At 48.0% G+C, this 25482-nt stretch overlaps 4 protein-coding genes across 7 annotated transcripts; 2 read left to right on the top strand and 2 right to left on the bottom strand.

Moving 5' to 3' along the window:
• Positions 1 to 3370: 3370 nt before the first annotated feature.
• On the top strand, positions 3371 to 6921 carry meaf6 (MYST/Esa1-associated factor 6). 2 transcript variants are annotated; one of them, XM_029845041.1, is made up of 8 exons: positions 3371 to 3828; positions 4361 to 4476; positions 4550 to 4637; positions 4723 to 4768; positions 5063 to 5255; positions 5728 to 5757; positions 6448 to 6481; positions 6605 to 6921. In XM_029845041.1, the coding sequence occupies exons 1-8, from the start codon at positions 3739 to 3741 to the stop codon at positions 6617 to 6619; spliced, it is 612 nt and encodes a 203-aa protein (XP_029700901.1). In that variant the 5' UTR covers positions 3371 to 3738; the 3' UTR covers positions 6620 to 6921. The 2 variants fall into 2 exon arrangements, with proteins under 2 accessions (XP_029700901.1, XP_003969234.1); XM_003969185.3 differs by lacking the exon at positions 5728 to 5757 and having other exon boundaries at positions 3377 to 3828.
• A 2476-nt stretch (positions 6922 to 9397) lies between these two features.
• On the bottom strand, positions 9398 to 17426 carry LOC101067476 (four and a half LIM domains protein 3-like). Of its 2 annotated transcripts, none has more exons than XM_003969217.3 (6): positions 17069 to 17406; positions 12285 to 12451; positions 11514 to 11688; positions 10534 to 10703; positions 10069 to 10255; positions 9398 to 9929 (listed from the first exon to the last, which is right to left on the bottom strand). In XM_003969217.3, the coding sequence occupies exons 2-6, from the start codon at positions 12438 to 12440 to the stop codon at positions 9778 to 9780; spliced, it is 840 nt and encodes a 279-aa protein (XP_003969266.1). In that variant the 5' UTR covers positions 12441 to 12451; positions 17069 to 17406; the 3' UTR covers positions 9398 to 9777. The 2 variants fall into 2 exon arrangements, with proteins under 2 accessions (XP_003969266.1, XP_029701244.1); XM_029845384.1 differs by having other exon boundaries at positions 9787 to 9929; positions 10039 to 10255; positions 17069 to 17426.
• Positions 17427 to 18164: 738 nt separating this feature from the next.
• On the bottom strand, positions 18165 to 21378 carry LOC101067257 (ras-related GTP-binding protein C-like). The gene is made up of 7 exons (XM_003969216.3): positions 21030 to 21378; positions 20573 to 20776; positions 20297 to 20496; positions 19509 to 19623; positions 19293 to 19435; positions 19069 to 19217; positions 18165 to 18647 (listed from the first exon to the last, which is right to left on the bottom strand). The coding sequence occupies exons 1-7, from the start codon at positions 21207 to 21209 to the stop codon at positions 18511 to 18513; spliced, it is 1128 nt and encodes a 375-aa protein (XP_003969265.1). The 5' UTR covers positions 21210 to 21378; the 3' UTR covers positions 18165 to 18510.
• Positions 21379 to 21495: 117 nt separating this feature from the next.
• ppt1 (palmitoyl-protein thioesterase 1 (ceroid-lipofuscinosis, neuronal 1, infantile)) lies at positions 21496 to 25482 on the top strand. Of its 2 annotated transcripts, none has more exons than XM_011609297.2 (10): positions 21496 to 21623; positions 22041 to 22166; positions 22790 to 22899; positions 23353 to 23480; positions 23643 to 23713; positions 24321 to 24423; positions 24500 to 24590; positions 24670 to 24768; positions 24857 to 24928; positions 25087 to 25482. In XM_011609297.2, exons 2-10 carry the CDS (start codon positions 22049 to 22051, stop codon positions 25207 to 25209), a joined length of 915 nt encoding a protein of 304 aa, XP_011607599.1. In that variant the 5' UTR covers positions 21496 to 21623; positions 22041 to 22048; the 3' UTR covers positions 25210 to 25482. The 2 variants fall into 2 exon arrangements, with proteins under 2 accessions (XP_011607599.1, XP_003969233.2); XM_003969184.3 differs by lacking the exon at positions 21496 to 21623 and adding an exon at positions 21655 to 21819.

A 25482-nucleotide genomic window follows, 5' to 3' on the forward strand; every position in this document is an offset into this window, starting at 1 on the left:
TGCTCGAAGGAATGGGAACCACTTCCGGTCAGACACTTCAGTATAAAACACCCTTCTCCTTTACCAGACTATTCGAATGCGCTTTCTATATACTCTAATATCAATAGTTCGAGTATCAAATCAGGGGTATCTATGCACTAAGTTGGTATTGTGGCTTTCCTTTTGAAACGTTGCTAACGCGTGGAAAGGCCCATGTATTTGTACACGTAAATGGAATGTTTTAGATTTTAATAGAAAGTCAAAGGTACCGGACTTCCGGTTCCAGTCTCCTTCTTCCTCCTGCAGATTTGACGCCGCTGACTGCGGAGAAAAACCGCATGCTAGCAGTCTGGACGGTACCAACTGGTTACCGAGGGAAGAAGTTCACTCAAACGTCACAGAATAAGACGAATTACCCAACTGACTGACACTGACGAATTAATTATTGTTTTAGTGTAAACCCGTTCCGGTTAGCTCGAACAGTATTAAAGAACATAAAGGCGTCGTCTTCTTTAGACAGGTCTGTGGTTCGGTCCATCTGAAGCAGAGCTCCAGCTGCTAAACTACACCTGAAATCACTGCAAGATTAAACAGGAAAATCAGAATATTACTGGAACTACGAAGGGCTGTGAAACATCGAAACAATGATATATAAATAGTAATAAAAGCTATAAATTGTCTTCTGCAGGGTTGGGGAGTGTCATTCATTTTAAAAGAGTGGCCTTTTATGAATAAAATGACCATAATTTCAGCCATTTTCATAAAGTATTGATGATGTTGATCATTTTATTGCATTTCCAGAAAGTAAAGAATGAACACAGCACTTTTTGGAACGATAACTTCACATGATCACGTATTTGCTAATTTCTAGACCTGTGTCAGCATAACACCAGAGGTAATACATGCATGACCCACTTAGCTGGGTGGAGAATCAAATTTAAAATCACCTGATTCAAAACCAATTACAGATGAATTTTGGATGAGAAGACAACAGCTTTTGTGTCAGTATATCCTGTAAATGTGATGATGTCCAGCTCAGTGCACTGGCTGCCCAGTGATGTATGGAAGAGGAGGAGAAGCAGCTCCTCCTATCAGGACAGGAGATTCTGGGGTCAAACATGTTGATGCCATAATGGGACTCACTAAAGCACGTGTGGACGTAGAAAACCTGCTTTCAATAAAGGCACAGACATTTTAAGCGGTTGGGAAAATAGCTGTAAGCGTACTTGTAACAGAAACAAAATCCCAACTGTCTCTTTGTTTTTAAATCTTCAAGGTTGTTTTGTGCTATGGAGGGTTTATCCGGGAGGAGATGGCAGGATGGGATGGAAACATCCTGCTGTGGCCTCAGCTCAGTGAGCGTCCCCTCAGAATGAAGGACAAACAGGTCAGACGATCCCTTCTGGGTTCGCTATCTATTTTCATGCTCGGCGACTGGACAGATTAGATGTCTTTCAACCTTTTTGTGCCAAACACACTTTATTCCTGGGCTGCAGTTAAACCAAGTGCTCGCTCTCTTTTTTCCGGTGAGGCCGGTTTTCATGTCTGTACTCGTCTGCACCTGAGATATGAGGAGCTTCCTGCACCCTCATGAACCACACAGACGTGCAGGGAAGGGCCGCCCCGCACCAATCAGAGTCTTGGCCTCAAGGCTGCACTTACAACATTTATCTGGAGCCTCCCTGAATGTGACTGGGGGAAAAGCTCAGTTCAGGCTGAGACACAGGGCCCTTTTCACTGGAAAACCTTCAAGGGCACAATGGTTTCAGTGGTTTCAGTGGGCGAGGAGGCACATTTGGAGAGCACACTGCTGAAGTCATCGCCTGAATATAAGCACAGCTGCTGCAGCGTAGGAGGCAAACGTGTCCGCAGCTTTTCAGACGCGAGCAGGGGAAACATCTCCCACAGACGGCGGCACCAGCAGATGGATGAAACTGGAGTCGATTGTAAAAATATCTAATCACCTCCTTATACGTCTACATCCGCAGCTGCAGCTGCAGGCAGAATCAACGTTGGTGAAACTTTGGAACTGGGTGGGAAGTTGTTCGTCACTGCTGAGAGTTCGGGGTGAACTCATTTCAGTCCCTCTCGGACGGGTGGTTGCGGCAGGTCATGTGACTCATTAAAGAGCCTGAATATGCGCAGCCTTTCTGAAGCTCACCAGGACCCAGCCCTGTCTGCTGCCCATCACATTTCACACACGCGGGGTCATCCTCCACCTGTCTGTCCGTCCGTCTGTCCTCCAGCAGTTGTCTCGCTGGTGTCGTCTCCAACTCTCAGCTGCTTCTGTGTTGGACCGCTGACCAGGCCGGCAGCTGCCAAGGCTGCCTCGCCGCTCTATCACCCCTAGCTGAGAGCAACTGCGGAAGGTGGAGCGGGGATGAAATGTGTGATTTTACACGTGTGAGTCCCAGCAGTCGCTGGGAGAGAGGCAGGCGGGACAAACTGGCCAGACTGGCCGGATGCACACCTTTCCCATACTGACCCCGTTCCTGTCTGTCCCCCTCTGAGCTGACTGCTAATGAGTAAATGTCATTTGCTTTTATTTCTTCATTTTAGATATTCTAAAGCCACGTGCTGCACACTGACGACAACGGTCACCGTTCCTGGGTGTCACTGCAGAGTCCTTCTGGAAAAGCTGTGGATCATAGAACCCTGGAAGACAGCCGAGAAGCAAAGTCAACAGTCTCTTAACTGAATTTGGATTTTGGTCTCTGCTGTCCCCAGAATAGAAGCGGTGACCAGGACACCCCCGAGCCGGCGGAACAGGTCCCACAGATGTGGACCAGTTATTGTCATGCATATAAATCACCACCCAGGGAAGGATCAGCAAGATCTGGTCATTGTTTCCATTCGTCATTAAACATCTTAGACAGGATTGCAAACATAAGCTTCAGCAACTTAAAGGCTGGAGGAGTTAAAAACATTTTATTTGGTGGCAGTTTTCCATGTAATGAGGGAGAATTAAGCTTTTTAAGAGCTGGACCTGGATCAACCTGCAGGTTCTCAGGTATCCTTTCAATTCTGGGCCCAATAATTAATTAATTAATTCAACCCAATAATTAAACTGACTGACTGGCTGTGGTGCCTTTTTTTTTTTTTTTTTGAAAATGAAGGACTTTGGACTTCGGCCCTGAACATCAGGCCGTTGACCCCCAGCTCTTCATTCATTAACAGAGACAAATGTGTTTTAATTTCTAAACCAACAACACCAAACCAGAACGGCTTGTGAAGGAAATCTCCTCACTCCAACAGCAGTCTCTGTCTTTTATGGACACTGGCGGAATTTGTGTTAAAATCCAAATAATCCTGAAAATGTAATTAGGTTTCCATTTAACATCTACGTACTTTGATTCAAGCCTCGCTTGAGTGTCCCATTCAGGTGAAGAAAGCCCCACAAGTTGGGGTCCAGATGCCACGACCACCTCTCCGGACACTTCTGGCCCATCTGCAGGAGTAGGATGAAAAGCAACCGGTCGAATTGGGGACCCACATCTGCACAGGATGAGAGCTTTGATCAAAAAGGCCTCCAACTACGCTCTGACCTGCAGCACACACCTGGATCATGTTAATCAGGCAGATCCCTCCAGACACCGGCGATCCTGTTGTCGTTAAACGGGACACACTGTTACCGTGACAACAGGCGACCCCTGGACGTCAATACGGTGTTCTGGCGCCCCCTCGTGGCCGCGCGTCCGTAAAGGAACCCGCTCGGTTCGGTTTTTCCCAGCCCGGATTAGCTGGTCGCTAACATCCATCATGGCGATGCACACGAAAACCACCACGCCACAGATCCCGGACACCCGTCGGGAGCTCGCCGAGCTGGTCAAGAGGAAGCAGGAACTCGCTGTAAGCGCACATCACCACGTTTTAATCAGCAAAAGCGACACGAGATGTTTTATAACCCCGAACCACTGTTAGTGTAACTTATTATGCTTCCACTGAGGCCTCGCTATGCTAACGGTTGCTAACGAGGCCGGCTACTTCAGTTGTTCCTGTTGAGCGTACTGAAAAATCTATCCATCTAAATTAAAACAACCAACTAATACACAGGGCGAGTCGTTGGTGTCTCGTATAGGGACGGAAAGATTCCATACATTATTTATTGCACTCGTTGTGGCGCCGTTTCCGAAAATGTGAGCGCGCCCTAACAGGTTAGCATTGTTACGGTGCTCGATTCTTAATGTTCGCTACATCAACCTATTATCGCCTGTGAAGGGCTTAAACATACGACATCTTTGTAGAATTTGAGCAGTCAACAGTTTGGAGACGCAAACCATCCATTATACGTTGTAGTAACAATCAAGGCTGGTTGTCAGCTACAGTCGGACAGAGGCAGCAGCCACAGCTGATGTTGAATTTGTGGTTTTAAATATGACAGGAGACGCTGGTGAACTTGGAAAGACAAATCTATGCATTTGAAGGCAGCTACCTGGAGGACACCCAGATGTACGGCAACATCATCCGAGGATGGGACCGATACCTCACCAACCAGAAGTAAGTGATGCCGACTCGAGGTCTGCAGCTCCGGGTGGTTCTTTGGTTGCATTTTATTTCTGCTCTTTGACAGGAACTCCAACAGTAAGACTGACAGAAGGAACAGGAAGTTCAAGGAAGCGGAGCGCCTCTTCAGCAAGTCTTCGGTCACCTCGGTTGCAGTAAGTCCGTCTCGCAGGTGACTCTTCTTGGTTGTCTGCGTCCTAGAGGGGAAGGACTGACGTAGTCGTGCTCTCTGCCCTGCAGGCGGTCTGTGCCCTTGGTGGAGTACCGGATCACATGAATGAAAAACGTAAGTGGCAGGAATGTGTGTTTTAGGGCTGGGATGTTTCTACTGGGAGACAACCTGTGCAGCCAGTATGTTCGACTCTGGTAGCAGCAACTCTACACACAGGGTCTTGGCTAGTTATGAGGTCAGAGGTCACGCAGGATGTAAGAGCATCTGAAAAGAAACACAAGGAAGCATATCCAGCCTCATTTAGATGACTGGATGAAGTGGGTCACCTCACTGGGTCTTTGTCAACACGCGTTAGTGTTGTAGTGTCAGAGTTGTGCTCAGGTCTGTTGTGGTTTTGGACCCCTCCAGGTGAAGCAGGCAGCGGAACAGAAAGTGACGCCTCTCCGGATCTGCAGAATCAAGAGAACGAGCCGAGCCAGGAGGACACGGAAGACGTCGACTCCGCGCTCCAGGACCTGAAGCCTCAGAAGGCGGCATCCTCCTCCTCCTCAGGCAGCCACCACGGGAGCCACAAAAAGAGGAAGAATAAAAACAGGCACAGGTATCCAGGCAAAGTGTGACACCCGAACCTTCAGGCCTCCCTCGGTTCTGTTAAATAGGCTAAACAACCCTGGCCGCTGCACAGACGGGTTAAAAGCGCAGGTTAAAACGTTTCTGGGCTCAGTTTGAATCCAACCAGGTATTCAGTGTTTTTGCTCAGCAGGTAGAAGGTTTGACATTTCAGGCTGAGCTCCTTCCTGTCGGCCTCCACCAGCAGTGACCTGGAGAACTTTGAAAACATCCCAGCTTTGAGAAATGACTTCCAAATATAGCAGGATGAATACAAATGATGTCCAGCCCAGTGGTCGTGTTCCAGCAGACTAGACGGATGATCTGTGTGTCTGTGTGTGTGTGTGTGTGTGTGTGTGTGTGTGTGTGTGTGTGTGTGTGTGTGTGTGTGTGTGTGTGTGTGTGTGTGTGTCGGGTTGTTCACTAACAGCTTTCTTCCTTCCTCTAATGCTGCCCCCCCTCAGTCCTTCTGCCATGTTTGATTATGACTTTGAGTAAGTCTGAATTTTACTTCCTGCTCCTGTGGCGTCTCCATCCTGCCTGCAGCCAAAACTCTTCTCGGGGGACTTTTCTTTTCCTAGGATGGCAGCAAAGTTCACCTTCCACATCTTAAACTTCAGAATAATCTGGCATTTGCGCTGGAATCAACAGTATCGATGTTTTGAGACCGCAGATCTACAGAAGTGTTATTGTTAGCTGCTGTATCATGAGTCCTCTCTGATATTCTAGATTTCTGAGGTTTATTGGGGCAGCAGTGGAGGTGCCGTCAGTCCCGTTTAGGCCGGTCTGTGATGATTATGGCTGTAAACCATCAGTCAGGGTCGTTAAAAGCACCGATAGAGTCAGAGGTGAAGCTTCCGCCGCCATCCTAGAAGAAGCAAACGTCCCCCTGGTCGTCCTGCTGTCTGCCTGCTTCTGTCTAGCTGCCTGCTGGTCGTCCAGTCATCACGTTGCATGTCTTCATGTTGTCTTTTTTGCTGATATCGACTGGTTCTGCTGTATCTGACCTCGGCGCTCCTCTCAGATATCAGGGAACCATCTTTCCGTCTCTTCTCTCATCGGTTTTCAGCTCGTTTTGGTTGTTTTCCACGAGGCTGGGAGCTCTTTTATTTTTCACCACCTGGTTTCCATCAAGTCCAGCTTTTGTTGGCTTCGACTAAAGTCTCGCCTTGTTTCTGTTTCAGGTTTGACATGAAAGTCAACAAGAAACCCAGAGCTGTGAGTGCACTCTTTACTGTTAATGACGTTTTTATTCACTTTTGGATGAGTAAAGTTTCTGAGATGATCAACAGTAGATCTTTGTAGATCTTCACCCGACTGCTCCTCTTTCCTTCTCCCCAGGATTATTCTGCTTAAAGTCACTTGGACCATCTGGATCCTTGAGGAGAAACAAGAGAGATGTGGTCTCTGAAGGTTTTATGCATGAAAGCCCAGTTTTGTGTGACGCTCCAACATTCCTCCGCTGCTACCTGTTGGCCTGCTTCCACCTGCCGCTCAGCACAACGTTGGTGTTACACGTCATCTTGTATAGTCTTTACATTTGTATTTATTATGTTGATTTCAACATTTCCCATGTACGGTATTTTTTTTTCGGTCATAAAAACTCTGGTTCTTTTATCACGTTTTTGCAGAAAAGCAGAATAAAAGTTTAAAAGCACCGACGGCGTCTGTTGTCAGTGTTCTGGTCGAAGCTCTTTGGTTGGCGCTGGGGTCGCCCGGCGCTTTTTACACAACATTCAAGCTTTCAAACCTAATTTTTGCAGCTGATATTTGAGGTCTAAACTGTTTATTTGTGGCTGAGCTTGAGCTTATTATTATTGGCTGTAACCCAGCAGATATAGACATCTGAGTCCCGCAAACATTCAGCAGAAGTCTCGGCTTTGGTGCCGCTGAGCTTTTTGAAATAAAACTGAACTAAACCTCGTTGGTTCGACCGCGTTAGCTAACGATACTGAACACTGGCCCAGTTCTCAGCAGTGATCAACTGGGCTGATTTCTGCTGAAAGATCATCAGTTTACTTTGACCTCTCTGATCGTGTTTGTGCCTCACGCCAGTGTATGTTGGTCCTGTAACAGTAGGGAATTATGGGTAAAGATCAGCTCATGTCATTTGTTTGAGTAATTAATATTTTCATCATTTACAGCTCAATTACAGAGAAAATGTCCAAAAAGTTAAGCTCACCTGCAAATGAAGGAGATGAACTGCAGCGTGACTTTGTAATTGATCTGATCTCAAGGCTGAAGCTGTGAGACTGGGATCCAGCTGATTTTGGACCCCCCCGACTTTTTACAGCGTGAGCAGGGTGACGTGAAAACTGGAATATTCTCCGGGGGGCTGTGACCCCGTCCTTCATACTCCTCCTCTTGGGACCAAACTGGAGTCTTTTCCTTCATCCCTGCAAAGTGAGGTCAGACATATTTCAGGAAGAGTCATGGGAACCGCCGAGTGAAAACAGCCTCGCACGGACTGTTGTTTTTCTTCTTAAGTGTGATAAGATGAGTAAAAACAGCCGACCGGCTGTAGACCTGGTGTTGGTCAGCTGTATTCCAGCTGTTGGTCTGCTGTAGTCAGACTGTAGATCTGCTGTAGTCAGGCTGTAGACCTGCTGTAGTCAGGCTGTAGAACTGCTGTAGTCAGACTGTAGATCTGCTGTAGTCCAGCTGTAGACCTGCTGTAGTCAGACTGTAGATCTGCTGTAGCCAGACTGTAGATCTGCTGTAGTCAGGCTGTAGATCTGCTGTAGCCAGACTGTAGACCTGCTGTAGTCCAGCTGTAGACCTGCTGTAGTCAGACTGTAGATCTGCTGTAGCCAGACTGTAGACCTGCTGTAGTCAGACTGTAGATCTGCTGTAGCCAGACTGTAGACCTGCTGTAGCCAGACTGTAGACCTGCTGTAGTCCAGCTGTAGACCTGCTGTAGTCAGACTGTAGATCTGCTGTAGCCAGACTGTAGACCTGCTGTAGTCAGACTGTAGATCTGCTGTAGCCAGACTGTAGACCTGCTGTAGTCCAGCTGTAGACCTGCTGTAGTCCAGCTGTAGACCTGCTGTAGTCAGACTCTAGACCTGCTGTAGTCAGGCTGTAGACCTGCTGTAGCCAGACTGTAGACCTGCTGTAGTCCAGCTGTAGACCTGCTGTAGTCAGACTGTAGATCTGCTGTAGTCAGACTGTAGATCTGCTGTAGTCAGACTGTAGACCTGCTGTAGTCAGACTGTAGACCTGCTGTAGTCCAGCTGTAGACCTGCTGTAGTCAGACTGTAGATCTGCTGTAGTCAGACTGTAGATCTGCTGTAGTCAGACTGTAGACCTGCTGTAGTCAGACTGTAGACCTGCTGTAGTCCAGCTGTAGATCTGCTGTAGTCAGACTGTAGACCTGCTGTAGTCAGACTGTAGACCTGCTGTAGTCCAGCTGTAGACCACTCATGGTTTCTATTCTTAAAAGATGATCAACAGCAGGAAATAGCACCAACACTTGACCCAGCTGGAAACAGAACCACGCCAGGTCTGCAGGGACCTAAACTGACCCAAAGCTGCAGCATTTACAGCACCGATCAAATCTAAATAAACACTTTGCTGTGATCCTGGTCTGAGATCAGCCAGATCTTAACTCTATATTTAGACTTATATCTGGGCGTGAAGCTGCTTCACCTCAAACACCGACGCTGGAAACTGTAGCACAGCAGGGAAGAGTGGAGGAGTTCATCTGGATCTGCTGCAGATTCAACAAACAAACAAACAAACAAACAAATATCCATACAAACAACAAAATACACAATCCACGGGGGGGTTCTGGACTCTAAAGATAATGAAGGTCATGAAAGCTCCCCTGGAGGTGTGGTTCTCCCAGGAGGTTCAACATCAGCTAAAGATGTGAGAAATATTAGTTATTACTAAGCTTATTAATGTTGAATAAGCTCAATAACAAATAATAATTCTCACACTAGCTGAATAACATTCTGGTGATAAGAGGGTCAAAGGTCAGGCCCTGCTCCCTCCGCTCAACCCTGTAGGACTCAACTTGAGCTCCTTGTTTTTCAGTTTATTCCCAAACACCTTTTATTCCTGTTATTATGTTTTTCTGGTTAACACGGAGCTGGAGGAGGACACAAGAGATCAATGATGTTTTAACCAGGCTGTATTTTATCATGAGATTATTTTATTACAATGTTGATTTTAAGTGATGAGCACATTAGTCAGAGTATAACAGCTAAAAACTGTCACTAATGTAGTAATACTTAACAGCTCACACCTTTCACTTTCAAAAAATAGCGTTGTGGCTCTCAAACTTCATTCCAAGGTCAATTATGGCAGTTTATTTTTAAATACAATGGAAAAACTGCTTATGAAACGCTGGATTATCACCTGTGTGTAAAAGGGTTAAAGCTGAAGTCTCTAACGTGTGAAACAGAAGGTTCTGTCTCTCTCGGGGACACTTGTGCTGCAGCAACACACCGCCCTCTGCGTGGGCCGAGGTCTCCAGCCTGTCCGACTGGGCCGGCGCATGTGGTCGGAGGTCAGTCGTCGTTGTTACAGTCCATACACAGGATGTGACCGCGGTCGGGGAAGAAGCCCGAGCCCACCAGCGACACGGAGCAGCGGGAGCACTTGAAGCATGGCTGGTGCCACTGCCGGTCCTCAAAGGAGACGTACTTCCCATCTCCAAAGCCTGCGGAGCACAGCAGAGGGCAGAGGGCTTTACTGGTGCGCTGTAAACCCTGCACGCGTAAATACGCTATTCTGTAACTGGACTGTATCTATGAAGCTCTTCTCTTCACCTTTGACCCCACCGCTGGGGCGTCACTGACCTGTGATGGCCGTGTTGCAGCCGGCGCATTTCTTGGCATAAAGGCTGCTGAAGCAGCGGATGCAGTAGGGACTCTCTCCCTGGGACGTGAAGGGCTGACCCGCCAGCGGAGCGCTGCAGCCCGTGCACAGAAAGCACTCCTTATGCCACACCTCGTCCTTGTAGGTCACGCCTCCTTTAGTCAGCGCCTGCGGGACACAAACCAGAGCCCTTACTGATGTGGTGCCAGCAGTTGGTCGTGGCGGCTCCTTCATTCCCACACCAAATTTAGCCTTTTTAGTTTTCCCAGTCTTGTTGCTCACGCAGGAACCCTCATCTTACACGTTTCTGGACTAAATCGGGGCGAGCAGCTGACGTTCGGCCGCTCGGCGACGCCTCCTTTTAATTACTAACTATGTTATAGTGCAATAAAACAGCATTTGGACACGTTTTCTGTGAAACTGGTGTCGACGGAGGTCTGGCTCACCTGTTTGCAGTGGCTGCACTGGGGAGCGACCCTGCCCTCGTAACAAGGCACGCAGTAGTAGTTGTTCTTGTCAGGGATGAAGGCCTCGGTACCGATCGCTTTCCCACAGCCGTGGCACGCAAAACAGTCCTCGTGCCACGTGGAACCATCGTACTCCAACATCCGAGAGCCTGTCGCAGAGGACGAAACAGATGAGAGCGGGGACTGTGGCGATGCCTTCAATGGCATCGGGAAATGTCACCTCAGGGTCGTCTGCTTTACTGTAACTATACACTGATCCAGTCTGATGGAACCTGTTTTGCATGAACTACACAATTACGCCAGCTCAACTAGTGTCAAAACAGCCCGAGAAGCTGCCACGTGTCATAGCGACGATACTTTTATCTGCAGCTTCAGGAAAAACAGGATCCAACAGACGAAGCACGGCGCTTAGGATGGATGGAAAAAAAAGTCCAACTGATACATCATAGCCTCAACATTAACACTGTTGTACTGGAAACTTTCCCGTACTCCACGTTCTGCTCTCGCATAAACAGGCTGCATGTGACATCATTGCTACGTAAGCGTTAGCTCGTAAACTCCGCCGTAGAGGCCGGTTCCCCCGGAGGTCAGAGCCTTTAATCACTGCTTTATTTTATGACTTTTGGCGCCTCGCAGCAGCCCGGAGGCATCGTGGCAATAGAACTTGGAACAGAACTTGGCTGTGGCAGCATTCCACAGAAACAGACCTGGCGAGCTATAATACCCCCGCCGCCACCCAGAGGCCCCGGTAATTTTCAGTCATCCGACACCGCCACATCGTCACGGCGCCCGCGGCCAGAAACCGTGCAGGAAAATAGTTTCAGCGCAGCAAAAGAAACAGAGGTTCAGTCAGATGTGAGCTGCCCCGCCCCAGATAACCATCATCAGCCTCTCGCAGAGGGCGCCGCCTGTCTGCCTGAGCCCTCTGAACAGGAACAGCCAGCTTTTATTCTCGCTACCTGGCGTGACCGTCTGGTCGCAGGCCGAGCATTTGGAGGAGAAGCGGCTGCCGTAGCAGTCGCTGCACACCAGCGCGTCGCCCTGGCTGGTGAACGGCTGGTCGGCCAGAGATCGCTCGCAGTGGAAGCAGCGGAAACAGTGCGCGTGGTAATATCTGTCCTCGTAGGAGAGCTCCTGCAGGAAGAGGGAGGACGTTTAGAAGACGGGAGATGTCACAGCAGTAAGACTGCTCCATCTGAGCTGAGGTCAGAGGTCAGGGCCAGTCACATGACTCACAGCAACATTAGCGAATTCCTGGATGTTTCCCCCTCCTGGGGGGGTCTTATGTGGGGGAGAGCATTTCAGATGGATACCTCGGAAACTGATAAGAGCCGAGTCTCTGGTTACTGATGCTCAGACAATCTGCTCGTGAGAATCAAATGTTTAAATTTCTCACTTCCAAAAGAGTCTAACCAGAAACCTTTAGCTACGACACTGTTAACTGTTATATTTCAGCATTAAGCAGCGTTATTCCGCATGATGCCTCCATGTTCCTGCTGTAGGGATACCACACATGGGTCCTCCATGTGCTCGTGCTCCATATGAATATATGACATAAACACTAATTTTATTTCTCTCACATCTCTAAATGTAACTTTCCTGAATATCAGATTAACATTTCAGGGCTTCATATATTCAAATTTATGTCTGACTGCCAATAAAAACACACAATAATACAACACAGTCTTATAATAGTGGTCATAGAAGCTGGTTAAAGGGAGGAGGTTCACCTTCGCGTTGTGGCCGATGAGCTCTTTACACTCCTGGCAGGTGTTGGCGTACAGGCGCTCGTAGCAGGAGATGCAGTGAGGCCGGTCCTCCACCTGGATGTATTTGCGTCCACAGAGGGACTCCTGGCAGTTTTTGCAGCTGAACTGGTCGCTCATGGCGTCTGAAGCTGGACCGATGGCGCGACAGGAGTGTGATGGAGAGAGAAGAAAGAGGAGTCAGACACCAGCTGGGGCTGAAAAACCATCGGAGAAGACACGAGGTCACAGTCTGACTGTCATGCTGGAGGGAACCTTCCACCAACAAGAGCAGAAGCTGCCTAAACTGGGCCTATTCTGCTCTCCCAGTTCAGGGAGGGCTGTGGTGTTGGTTCAATCTGAGGGGGTTGGTTCCTTCAACATCTATAACCCTGGTGTTCTTCATGTAACAGCAGTCAAGGCTGCTGTTTTTAGAGGAAGTGGGTGAAGAGCAGCTGAGGTTGTGTTTGTGATGTCGCTGTGGGACCGTGGTGGAAACGGCCCCTGGACCAGCTCCATTCAGAGATGGGAAATGTCACACGATCGAGCTGAGCCGAGCCTGGAGCCTGGAGCCGCTGCGGTTTGTGCAGCCTCAAACAGTCCAGTTTACATTCTCCTTGTGGCAGCAACTAACGATCTGCACTGTAATATCACAGATAAACATAAACCTAAAGAGGAGCAGCTCTTTTCTCCCCATCTTGGTCCAACAGTCCACCCTAACATCCCTCCCTGCTGATAACAGAGCGGCTTCCTCTTGGAGGGCACGGAGCTGGGTCAGAACAACAAGGAGAAACTGAGGCATCCATGGTCTGCTCTCTGTCAGAGACTGTCTGGATCAGGAAAGTCCGCCCAGCCTCCCTCTGAGGCTGCCTGAAGGATTCCAGCCTCGGTTCCTGCTGGTGCTTGTGAACAAGCAGCGCAGCTGTGGGACAATGGCTTTCCTTCCTGACATAGTCTCCATGTTATGAGCTTCACAGCTCTCTTCCTGAGTCACAACATCTGCTGGGCTCTCCAGCTGCTGCCTGTCCACTAAGTCCCTGTGAGGACTGAGTGGATTCTTGGGAGCTGCTCCTCCAGGAGGATCCCACTGAGTCAGTTAGATGGTGGAAAAACCAACGGCAAGTGAGAAACTAGCTGACTTTCAGCCTGACATTTGTTCATAAATCATAAATAAACTTTACGGAGCCACTTCATAACCCTGCTGTACATCCTGAACATCTCATCCCAACCACCAATTCTCGTCAGTCTTGGGCATCAGCATCTTCACGCTCAACAGTTACATGCTTATAGTAAGAAAAGAATAATGTATTCTTAAGGGTTTTTTTAAGGGCTTTTAAAGATCTTTGTCAAAATCATTTGAAAAGCCACTCCAGATGTGGCGGTTAGAGCTGGAGATATTTCCACCTCAGTCCGACTCACTTGCTCGACGCTGATGAAGAACAGTAACAGAACCAGCTGGTCTTACTGGTGCGGCTGCTCTTACTGGGTCTCCTCACAGGAACTGTTGTTGAGTCACTGATGGACATATCTCTCTCCTGTCTGCTATCACCTCTGCTAAACCTATTTAAGTCCACGGTTCACCTTGATGGGTGTCCGTGCTGGATTCCAGCCCGACACACTGTCTATCCCAGTGGAAGATTTAAGGGGCCACTTGGCTCTCGGAGCTTTGTAGCAGCAGCCAAATGGCGACGGTCTCCCAGGATCGTCCTCTGGCGTCCTGTCTCATGTCCCTTCATGGCTCAGCTCCTCAGCTACCTGTCAGCGGGTTGCAGCCAGCGACTCTGCAGGTCGTGAGAGCTGCTGCCGCTGGGTGTTAGTGTTTATTTTCCCAGTGCAGGAATTTGGACGCGTGCCTGAGGTTTACAAACCGGATTATTCCATGATAAAAACCACTGTCACACGTAATAAAACCCGCTGGAACAAATGTGCCGTTGAGTATTAATGCGGCGCAGCCACAAAGTGCAGATTCAGGCCGTAACGCAGCCTCGCCGAGGTGACGTTAGAACTTTCCACCCTGGAAGCGGCGCCTCCGGCTGAGCCAGACGTGGTCCTGGTCCCTTAGAGACTTGAACCTTCCATTACTGATCCGTCCTCAACCGCAATCACACGGTTTAACCAGGACAGGATGGTTTGAGTCCAGCAAGCTGCAGGTTTCATGATCACAGTGGATCCCCCTAAATTGTTGTTCTTTTGTCTTTAAAGGCCAAATAAAGTCTTTCCCAGGCAGGAGATCTGGGCCAGCTGGTTGCTTTGGGCCCATGATTACAGGCTGGATGTGAGGTTCTCCTGAAATCTGAAGATCTCCGTCTCGACCCAGAGTCTGCCAGCAGGACACCCACCACCGTGGACCGTCCCAACATTTCTGTTAAAGTTCTGCTGGTAGGTTCATGCTTACGGTTGCATCTGGACCCGTCCAAAGAACACATCAGGTTCTTGGTCCAGGTCTGAAACAGAAGTGATCTGGTGTCAACGTGGAGATCATCCTGATGACAGGGTTCCTGCAGAGTGGAAGGAACAGTGACGTTGTCATGGAAACGCTAAAGTGCGTCTCACTGCTTCCTGTAGATCCTGAGGCCGGTTCTCCACCCTGCACGTACAGATTTAAGGGATCTTGATGCTTATTTCAGACATCACTGATGTTCTGTGGCAATAAAGGATAAAAGGATCCAAACACAAGACAATCCTGTAGTGCTGACCCAGTCCTCAACAGTCCAGCCAGGTTTTCTGACCTACCAGAACCCTTTTGCCTGGGAGGACAGAAACCCCGACCACCTGGTTTGTGGTCCTCAAGGACTGGGTTCCAAAACCGCTGTTGTACCGCTGCTGTCTAAGGTTTCTCCAACATGAAGGTCCAGTTGCTCCAGCCAGGTCCGTCTGCCCTTGCTGCTGGTCGTCAGCTCCTCCTTTAGAACCAGCAGCAGTTCCCAGAACTGAATCTGCTGGAATTAAAGTTTTACAAATGCTTCGGGAGCTAATTTAGCTCCGTCTTCAGGGTGAGAACTGGGAGACAACCAGTTGTTAGGGAACATCCACTGGCTGAAGTGTTGAAATAGTCAGTTTGGTGAGACTTTGGCCAGATGGAGGGAGGTCAAGAGGTCACAAACTTGCAGTTTTTGGACAACGAAGGGCCACAATTAAGCTGTAGAACATATGGAGCCGTCTCATGGAAGGAACATATGAAAGACAGAGTCCAGTTCCGGTGGTCTGTTGGTGTTCTGGTGGTCTGAGCGACAGTCAACAACTATCAGACAGCAACCCAAGAGTCCATCATGCATCAGTGGTAACGTCTGACTTCTCTGGCTAAAATCACAACCTCACTAAAGCTCCTGAACAGAGGAGGAATGAACGTTTGACATCCTTCAGTAAAGGGAGACTAAACCTGCTGCTGGAGCCCGACAGGCAGCCAAGTCCTTCATGACCAGACCTTCAGCATCAGCCTCCTCTCACAAGCCTTAATCTTTATTTCCCTAACTGTCCTGTTTAACATGTTTCCAGCGTTTGACTACGGCCTGGACCAAAGATGGACAGGGTCTCTGTCCCACAGCCTCAGAGCGTCGCCGGTTAGCTGCTCATCTCCGTCAGCTCCCACGTTGACCTTTGGCACTGCAGGAATTTTGGAAGAATGTGACTGTGGTCAAAATCATGTGGTTGTAACTCAGAGGAGCAGAAGAAAATAGGCACACACACCCACACACACCCTTGTTCTTCTATCACTGTGAGGACCTTCATCCTCCGACGCATAACCCGGGTTCTTACCCAAACCCCAACCATCCCAACTGACCCCTGACTCAGACCCAGGGGACAGACCTAGTTCTAACCTCAACCTTAAAGCTATGCAAGAACCCTCAAACAGCCCTTTAACCTTGTGAGGACCAGCCAAAATGGCCTCAGAGTCGTACACACACACACACACACACACGAAAACACACACACACACACATCCTGTTTTCCAAAATTAAGCAAAGTCCTGATTCTTTTGTGCAGTTAATTTTTTTAAAATCCCCCACGGAGCCAACGTGCTGCCCTGTTTGCTTGGAACAATGTGAAAACTCTGAGTGGTGGTGTTTGTGTGTGTGTGTGTGTGTGTGTGTGTGTGTGTTGGGGGGAGTGACTCTCCTGAAAGAGTGTAGTCTGGAGTAGACGTGACATCAGTCGCACTCCAGATGACTCAAGTTGTTGTCAACGTTGGTCCCACCCAACTGAGTAGGCTGTGAAGCATCCTGTGTTCCCCATGGTTCCACATGGTTCCAGATGGTTCCACAGTGGAACAAAGCAGGAAAACCTTCCTCAAAGGTCTCCTTGTCTGTTCCTCCTGCTTTGAAGGCAGCGTGGCGGCGTTTATTCCCAGTATCAGTGACTCGCCCTGGACCCAGTTCAGGTCCCCCAGTCTGTAATAACATCCACTATTTCCTCATTCTAAAGAAAGAACAGCCTTTCTGCTCCGTCCTGGATGTGAGGGGGCCAAATATTTGGCCTGAAAACACACAATTCATGCCTGATTAAATGCGTACAGTAACGTCTGTCCGCGCTTTGTCGCGGAGCCAGTCGTGGCTGTGATCTTTAATTCGCCATAATTAAACAATAACCTGCACGACAGAATTGATTTTAGTGTAGAATCAGAAGATTTAATTCTATAATAACGAAGCTCCAGTTTAAAAGAAGACCGATGAATGTAAAGTGGAAATAACTGTGCGTAAGTCGCGCGTGGCAGACGCAAACTCACCCACTTTTCCAGTCTGTGTGAAAGTGATTAAGTGGCGCAAAAGTACCTCAATTAAGCGGCTGGAGGATCCGGATCCACGCTGATGGTTAAAATCCTCCCGCCGTCAGCTGCACACTGCCTGACGCGCCCGAGGCTGGTGCGTAAAAGCGGAGCAGCCGTTCCAAACGGCCCCTCCCTCCTCCCGCTGCTGCCGCGCCTTCTGCCGGGTCCAGGTAGACGGTGGAGGCGCGTCAGAGGCGCGTGCGTGTGTTTTCCAGCTGTTTTCATCGGTCACCAGCATCATCTCGTCTCCGCGGAAAATCTGCGAGCTCCTCGGGTCAGAGTGGAGAAATGGCGAATCTGAGGGGAAAATAGAACCGCACACATTCTGAGGCAGCGTCTAAAAGTTCCAAACGTTTTCACACTAACCAGTGACTCACCAGTAATTAACCAGTAACTCACTTTTGATTTGGGAAATCAAAAGTTGGCAGGTTAGTTTATTAGTTATTACAACAGATAAAGTATATTTATCGATAAGCAGAAGTCTCATGCAGCTAATCTCTAAACTAGAACCTTGCCCATCGTTATAAATAACAAAAAAGGAATATTTTAAATAAGTAGACGAAAAAGCAGAAAACCTCTGAGTTTATGATGGATGATCGATATAAGTATTAATATCGCTCACGTGATAATCGATTAGACGGGAGCGAATGTGTGGATCTGCTGCCATCGGCTGGTCATAGAGGTGAACTACAGCGCTTTGGATTTTCTCTTGCAGAAAAAAAAACATAAAAATGCAAACGTGTGGGAAAATGCCTCTTCAAATTTGTACAAGAGCTAAACTTACATGACTTCCTCTGATGTATTTCCATTGAAGACAATGAGTTAAACGTTCTGTGTTTAAATAAATCCTTCTGACATCACGGCCATATCAGCAACAGCTGCGCGATAACTTAAATGTCAGCATTTTAAATAATCAGCCTCCTGATTTTTAAGCCAAAAAGAATAAAATTTCTGGTGAATGCATATTTGTTTAGTGGAGTCACTGTTACACTGTTTAACTCCTCTTTATCATATTTGCTTTGGTTTATTGGATAAAAGAATCTTAACGTTCTCATTTTGAAAGTCTGTCAGCTGATAAATCAATATAACATTGATGTCACACACATGATACACGAGAACTTTATTTTCTGATCAGAGACGTTTGAGCTCTGCTCCAGATCAACAGCTAAGCATGATTCAGCAAAAATAGGAACTTTTTTATTGCAGGAATGAGTAATAAAAAAAACAACATTATTCAGACTCACACAGAAGTAAAAGAACAAACTGGTCAGACTGTCCATGACGTCCTCTCTGACGGTGATGGACACGAGTGTCCTCCAGTCCAGACGCCTGGCAGAAACTCAACTGGCAGTAAAGACGGTAAAAGTGTCTTTTTGTTGTTTGAGGCACGTTTGCTGTAAACAGGGCCGGAGGTTGGTGAGCAGCAGCCTGGACGGAGCCGCGGCGTCACACCACGCTCCCATTCAACCTGGCGTAATTCAGGCTCCTCCTGGACGAGCGGCCGCACCGCGGCGAGGACACGCCCACCTCAAACACCTCGTGGATGGCCTTACGGAAACAGTGGAAGTTGTACTCGATCAAACCTACGAACAACAGCAGGAATCGAATAAATACTCAACAACGACGACACTGATCGAACAATAATACGGTTATGCTGATAAACCTCTTTGTTTTATCTTCTAACATACAAAGAATCTGGATTTGACTGGAGCATATTATTGCTGGTTGCTATGGAGATTAAGAAGATTTAGTCCACCTTAGTCTGTGGTGAACTATTGTTTGCAACAAGTAGTGTAGATATTTGCATTCTGTCGCCACCTAGTGGTCAGACGTGGTCACAGCTGCCCTCACCAACAGACACGGGGCATCTCATGGAACTGTTAGCATCTGCTGTTGCCTGTGCAGATCTTCTAAAGGGACCCAAATTTGAGCCTGGCTTCATGTTTAGTTATCTAAACCATGGATCCGTGATGGCCGAATTGGCGGCTGCCTTTCCAAATGTACCTTTTCGTTCGAAGCTCTCCTCTCTGAGGATGCAGACGAGCGCCAGGAACTTTGTGACCTCCTTCAGATAAAGAACGGTGGTGTTGTTGAGCTTGATGATGGCTAGCGACTCATTGTCATAAGCGCAGCCGCTGCCGTCCTGCAGGAGCCTGTTGGATGAAGAGAGAGAGACGCGCTCAGAGCAAAGTCAAAGGCTGCTCACGGCGGGAACGGAGCCGCCTCACCCGTAGATGCAGGAGACGTCGATGACCACATCGATCATATCGCAGCACAGTTCGTAGGACTGCATGTCCACAGGAGAGCTGTCGGTGGCGATGTAAATTTTACTAACAACATCAAACAGGAAGGCCTTCTCAATCCCAGAATGCTGCAAAACAGAAAGCGAGGGGTCAAAGGAGAGGACGCGAGACAGAAACATCGGAGACCAGAGGCGAACGTACAGAGATGAAGATGTTGAGAAGGTTCTCCAAGGTTGGTAACTGAGGAATTAACTTCTGCACCACTTTACTGAAGGCCTCGAATATGGAGTGATCATAGATGCTCGTCAAATAGAAGCTGAGGATGGCAAAAAGGAGAGAGCGTCACAAAGACCCCATATAAACTGGAGTATATGCTAATGCTAACGCTAATGTGAGAATATTAACACAACTTCTAAGTTTCTGGTCTGGTTCTTCTCTAGTTTGCTTGATGTGGTTCTGTCATCATCTCTGGAAGCTCAGAGCTGGATTAACAAGATTAACAGCAGAACAAAGCACACAGCCAATTAACGTGCTTAAGCAGCACGTTCTTCACAGGCTGAGTGGATTCATCTTCCTCCTGATGATGGACAGAAACAGTTTTTCCTTTTTAAAAATCACATATTTCTTTTTCGTGTGGATTCCAAAAGTCTGTGTTTATCCGTCAGGTGCCCGAGCGCAGGAGCTCACGTGACTGGTTACACTTTTGTACACAGAGCTTAATGTCTTAATGTGAACATGTGACCGAAACTATGGCTTTTAAAAGAGAAAGTGGTGAGTGGAACTGCTAAGGTTGTGGTTTTTCTACACGTTTGCAGGAAACATGTAACTGTCGGGGTGGATTCCTCCGATAAGCGGATGGACCCTCATGTGCTTCTACTCATGGTGGAGCAGCTAAAACCTCCCACCTGAGGTTAAAATCAAGGTTTTGTAGGAGTTTGTCACCATACCAGACATGCTGGGGCAGAACCAGACAGGTAGAAGACGCTCACCTGAGGTGGAGCTTTTCCAGGCTGGCGTCTGCCAGATCATCGTTGGCTCTCTGATGAATGTCTCGCTGTGTTGCTATTTTGTGGTCGTCTGACAGACCGTCGACCTTATGGATGAACACCTCAAAGTTGATGTCTGGGTTCACCTTGTAGGCGCGAGACACGGTGAGATGCAACCGACCCAGAGCCTCCACGTAGTCGTCCTGACAACAGGAGCAAGCAACGCTGTTTGTCACCGATCATCCGCATAAGCTTCACTTTCAACTGACGTCGTCACACCTGAGCGTCGATGACAAAGATCAAAGCTCCGGTTCCTTTGAAGATCATCTCGCTGTCAAACGTGGGGTCAAAGAAGTCCACCTGACCAGGAAAGTCCCAGATCTGGAAGTTGACAAAGGAGGTGCTGGAGATGTCGTCCTTGTAGATTTTGTTGGTGCTCTCGAGAAAGAGCGTCTCATTTGGGGACATCTTATGGAAAACCACCTGTTGGGACAGACAAACGTGGAGGTTTACACGTTCTATCGAGTCCCTGTATCATTATAAGTGTTAAAGGTTGGATGATTGTGCGTGTCATGGTTGGATCTCGGCACCTCTCATTTCAAAGCAGCTACATTGTAGTGCAACACACATAAAACTACCATATTATGCTGAAATTGTATGATTTCATTAAAGATCCGAGTCAGCCCTAGAAACAGTCCAATCCAAGGCATCTCTGGCGACCTTTGCAGGAACTTACCTTCTGGATGGAGGACTTTCCACTCCGCCTCAGTCCCATCAACAATATTCTGGGTTTTTCCTCTGATGAGAAGCCTTCGTCCATGTCTGCCTCATCCACCCCATAGCCAAAACTTTTAGGAAACGAGCCCACAACGTCATAACTTCCCACTAAGGTGGGGTCCTCGTACTGAATCGACATGGTGTACGTTATAAGCTGATCTGCACTGTCGTCCTTACAGTTTTACCCCTGATCGTGACCCTTCAGCTGAATGGCTAAAATAACAACTCAGCTACCATCAGAAGCTAACTAGCTAGCAGCTGAAACACGGAGCTTATATATATTCAAAGGGGACGTCACGGCGTAGAATATCCCCATCAGATTCCATATACAAGTTAGAACAATGTGCACCGACCATAATACTAACACAGATTTGGATAAAACAAGCTAGACAACAGTGACGGAATTACTTAAAGCAAAAGATCTGGTCACAAGTTAGACATTTCCGCCCCCCAGAGCCCTTGGCCCCGCCCCCACACGTGATTGGCTGTTCTCTCGCCACAGAGCGGTCACGTGACGAGCGGTGACAAACAGAAACAGGAAGACACAAAAACGGCGAGTAACATTTCATCTAGTGATTTAGTTTTATAAAGCTATTTCTATTGATGATCGAGTCATAGAGCCATACGTGAAGCTCTTGGTTGTTTCGAAGCGGTCGTGTATTAACTTCAGTCTTGTCTTGGGTTCATGCTGCTGCTGATAGGCGCGAGGGGCCGTGCGGCTATGATGAATAGACCCAATATCGCGAACTGTAAGCAGAGATAACGGGATATAATTCACAGTTTACTCTGATTTGCCTTTTGTAACTGCTGGTTTGCAACAGTAGTTATTAAGATAAGAGCATGATGGGGTAACAGAGCTCTATATCACTATTTGAAATGCTTCTTTAGTCAAGTAGACAACATTAACCTTTAATCCTCTCCGGTGCTGATGAGGTGATGGTGATAAATAGCACATGACTTTCTTTTGCAGGGTCCAAAATGACAGACGTCCTTCTGGGCCTTTTGCTGGTTGCTCCAGTGCTGCTGGTCACTGGGGGCCCAGTTTCTGTGAAGGACCACAACGGGACCACCCCACTGGTGATCTGGCATGGAATGGGTGAGTGATTCTGATGCTTACATTCTAAAGTGTGACTGACCCATTTGGGTCCCAGCATCTGTCCTGATAGGCCCACTCACACGTGCCCACTGTTCTCAGGAGGTTTGAGGGGGTCCAAGGTGATCTTTATTTCAGGCTTTTATCTAAACCGTTCACACCTTATCTGCTTTCACAACACAAGCCTCTGTGTTCTAATCAAGTTTGTAATAAGTGTTTTGTTTTAAAGAGATAAATGTTAACGCTTGAGAACAGTAGGATCAAATTAGATGTTTGCCCCCCCCCCCCGGGGCCACTCTGGTATGTTTACCATCAAGATTTTACCTCCTTTGAATGACCATGGAAGGTTTACACCTCAGTCATGTTTTTATTTGTTCATTTAACCCACAGGTGAGCACAAAGGGTTAGGGTTAGGGTTAGGAAGAAATGCTAAAAATGTGTCCAGATAAAAGTACCCTTGAGTACATGTTGGACACACACGACTGCTCTTCTCTCTTTTCCCCACCAGTTCTGTTGTGGCACCGCTTCTTCCTGTCGGGCTGTGTTTGGTGCTGTAAAGGGTCAGATTTAGACCATCAGTCCCACACAGACGTTACTATGATGTGCAATTGTTTGTGGTGCATCAGGGGACAACTGCTGTAATCCTCTCAGCATGGGGGCGGTGAAGAAGATGCTGGAGGAAGACATCCCTGGGATCCACGTGCTCTCACTAATGGTTGGAAAGAACATGATTGAGGTAAAAACAAACACTTCAAATTCACTGTTTTGGTCAATAGATTCTCTTCATTGTCTGAAATGACAGAAGTCCAATTGAACCAGTAAAAGTTCAGTTTATTAATATGAAGATACCACAATGGTTGCGTCAGCACCAGTTCGTTTATCCGTCCAGTACAAAAAAGAAGTCAACAAAAACAAAAATAAACTGGATAAGAAACAATTGTATATTAGAAGTGAACCTGAGTGATGCAGTGGGCTGATTCCCGTCCGTCCTGTGGTATTTGCAGCCCCAGTAGGACAGGTTACGTCAGAGACCCGGCTCCTTTATGGCGTCACTGTGATATTTCCGCGTTAATATTCCCGATTCTCTCACCTTTTTGGGGCTTTGATGCCCCCCCTCCTGGGGATGCTGCTCATTTTCTCCCTCTGATTTGCCCGTCACGCTCTGAACGTCTCATGTCTGCCCCTGCAGGACACAGAAAATGGATTTTTCAAGGACGTGAATGAGCAGGTGTCCATGGTGTGCAGCCAGCTGGCTCAGGACCCCCACTTGAAGGGAGGATACAATGCTATGGGCTTCTCCCAGGGGGCACAATTTCTGTACGTAACACTGTCCCGGACCCTCTGCGCCGCCGTCCTGTCAATGTGGTTTAAACCGTCATGTTCTGCTGCAGAGGAAATCCAAGCTCGGTTCTGAGGTTGCAGCTTGTGTTGGACACCGTTCTTCCTCTTTTGACTCTTCCTGTTTCCTCTTGTGTGCAGGAGAGCTGTGGCTCAGCGATGTCCCTCCCCACCAATGAAAACACTCATCTCAGTTGGTGGTCAGCACCAAGGTGACGTCCCAACATCGTAGCTCACTTCCTTCTGCCGACACTTTCTTCTCTATCCTGTTGTGATAGAATTGTGCCTGTTGGTGCTCACACGTCTGACAGGGGGGTGTCTGTCCTGTGGGTCACAGATGACCATAAACTAGAATGATGCTTTCACGTTAATATTGTTTCTTTATGACAGTTTCATAACGGTTGTCATGCATACCTGGGTCATTTGGGGGGGCTGTGAGCTTGAGTTTGAACTCAGAAATACTCAGCTTGTTTCCTGATGACGAGTCTTTATTTCTCAGTGGTCAGCCTGGGCACTATGTCCACGTGGGATCATGTGACTCGGGGGGGGTCAGCTGATAGCCAGCATGTGTTCTGCTTGCTTTCCCTCTTCTTGGTTCTCAGATCTGTGATCCTGCAGTGGTTTCCCCTCAGAAATAAAACCTCTCTTCCTCTTTTAGACAACAAACTCTTTGACTGTTGAGATTTTGCCGTTTCGCTTTCACGTCCCTGAGCGGCCTGTTGGGACTTTTGCCCCAACCTTTATTTTAGCACATCTGCCATCATCGCGGGGATCTTCTCGCATGACCTGAGTGTAACCTGTGTGTTTGTCACCGCTCAGGTGTTTACGGGCTGCCCAGGTGTCCCGGAGAGAGCTCGACGGTGTGTGATTTAATTCGTAAAGCTCTGAACAATGGAGCCTACACGGAGCTCATTCAGAAACAGTAGGTGGTCTCTTCTCCCTCCGCTCTCCTTCAGAGGCGACTTCCTGCTTGACCTGGTTGGATGTTGTGCTCTCAGCCTGGTGCAGGCGCAGTACTGGCACGACCCCTTAAACGATGACCTGTACAAGAAGCACAGTCTGTTCCTGGCCGACATCAACCAGGAGAGGGTCAGTAGCAGCCAGACCGCCGCAGAATTCCGCCACGCTGGCTCAGGAACTGATGTCTCATCTCACTGTGACTTTAAAGGTCGTAAATGAGACGTATAAGAAGAACCTTCAGTTACTGGAGAAGTTCGTCATGGTGAAATTCCTGCAGGATTCTATGGTGGATCCCGTTGACAGCGAGGTAACACACACACACACACACACACACACTCTCTCTCTCTGCCTGTATGCACTGCAGCGTCTCACACTTCTCCCCACTGTGTCTGCAGTGGTTTGGCTTCCTGAAGTCTGGACAGGCCAAGGAGACAGAAACTCTGCAGGAGAGCGTCCTCTACAAAGAGGTAACGTCAAAATCAAGATCAGTTCAGATCTGAGTCCCAAACCTGTGCGTAGGGAGTAACCCACCATTTTGACCAGATCCAACGTCAGACTTCCTTTTAGGAACGTTGCTTCACGTGTTTGCTGCAAACTTGTGATTGTGACTTGTGTCTGTGAGCAGGACCGGCTCGGCCTGGCCGCCATGGACGCAGCTGGAAAACTGGTCTTTCTGGCCACGCAGGGAGATCATCTCCAGTTCACCAGGGAGTGGTTCAGCCAGAACCTGCTGCCGTATTTGCGTTAGAGCCCTAAATTAAATCTAGGTTTTAATGAGACAATGGTTCAAATGTAGCGCTCCTGTAAATCATCCGAAATCACTTCCAGAAGACTGAGCTTTGTTCTTTTTGCACTAATTCTTTTAGCATGTTTTTAAGGTGCTCTGATTGTTCCAGTCACATGCTGCTTTTCCATTTAAACCAGTCGTTATTTCCAATCTTAACTGACCTGGTGTTGATTTTACTTGTTTAAATGAGTTTTTTCTGTGCGTAACCCAAATTAAAATCAAATAAAAAACAAA

This window comes from Takifugu rubripes, chromosome 12 (genome assembly GCF_901000725.2).
Source record: "Takifugu rubripes chromosome 12, fTakRub1.2, whole genome shotgun sequence".
NCBI classification, from domain to species: Eukaryota; Metazoa; Chordata; class Actinopteri; order Tetraodontiformes; family Tetraodontidae; genus Takifugu; species Takifugu rubripes.

Coding starts and splice junctions, on each gene's coding strand:
- LOC101067257 (XM_003969216.3), bottom strand. CDS start 21,209: ATGTCGATTCAGTACGAGGACCCCACCTTAGTGGGAAGTTATGACGTT. Junction 20,777..21,029: donor GAAAGTCCTCCATCCAGAAG/GTAAGTTCCTGC, acceptor CTGTCCCAACAG/GTGGTTTTCCATAAGATGTC. Junction 18,648..19,068: donor GGAGAGCTTCGAACGAAAAG/GTACATTTGGAA, acceptor TGTTGTTCGTAG/GTTTGATCGAGTACAACTTC.
- ppt1 (XM_003969184.3), top strand. CDS start 21,756: ATGCTGCTGCTGATAGGCGCGAGGGGCCGTGCGGCTATGATGAATAGA. Junction 24,591..24,669: donor CCGACATCAACCAGGAGAGG/GTCAGTAGCAGC, acceptor GTGACTTTAAAG/GTCGTAAATGAGACGTATAA. Junction 24,929..25,086: donor AGAGCGTCCTCTACAAAGAG/GTAACGTCAAAA, acceptor GTCTGTGAGCAG/GACCGGCTCGGCCTGGCCGC.
- LOC101067476 (XM_003969217.3), bottom strand. CDS start 12,440: ATGAGCGACCAGTTCAGCTGCAAAAACTGCCAGGAGTCCCTCTGTGGA. Junction 10,704..11,513: donor CGACCAGACGGTCACGCCAG/GTAGCGAGAATA, acceptor CCTCTGCGACAG/GCTCTCGGATGTTGGAGTAC. Junction 10,256..10,533: donor AGTGCAGCCACTGCAAACAG/GTGAGCCAGACC, acceptor TGTGTCCCGCAG/GCGCTGACTAAAGGAGGCGT.
- meaf6 (XM_029845041.1), top strand. CDS start 3,739: ATGGCGATGCACACGAAAACCACCACGCCACAGATCCCGGACACCCGT. Junction 4,769..5,062: donor GGATCACATGAATGAAAAAC/GTAAGTGGCAGG, acceptor GGACCCCTCCAG/GTGAAGCAGGCAGCGGAACA. Junction 5,758..6,447: donor ATGTTTGATTATGACTTTGA/GTAAGTCTGAAT, acceptor TTTCTGTTTCAG/GTTTGACATGAAAGTCAACA.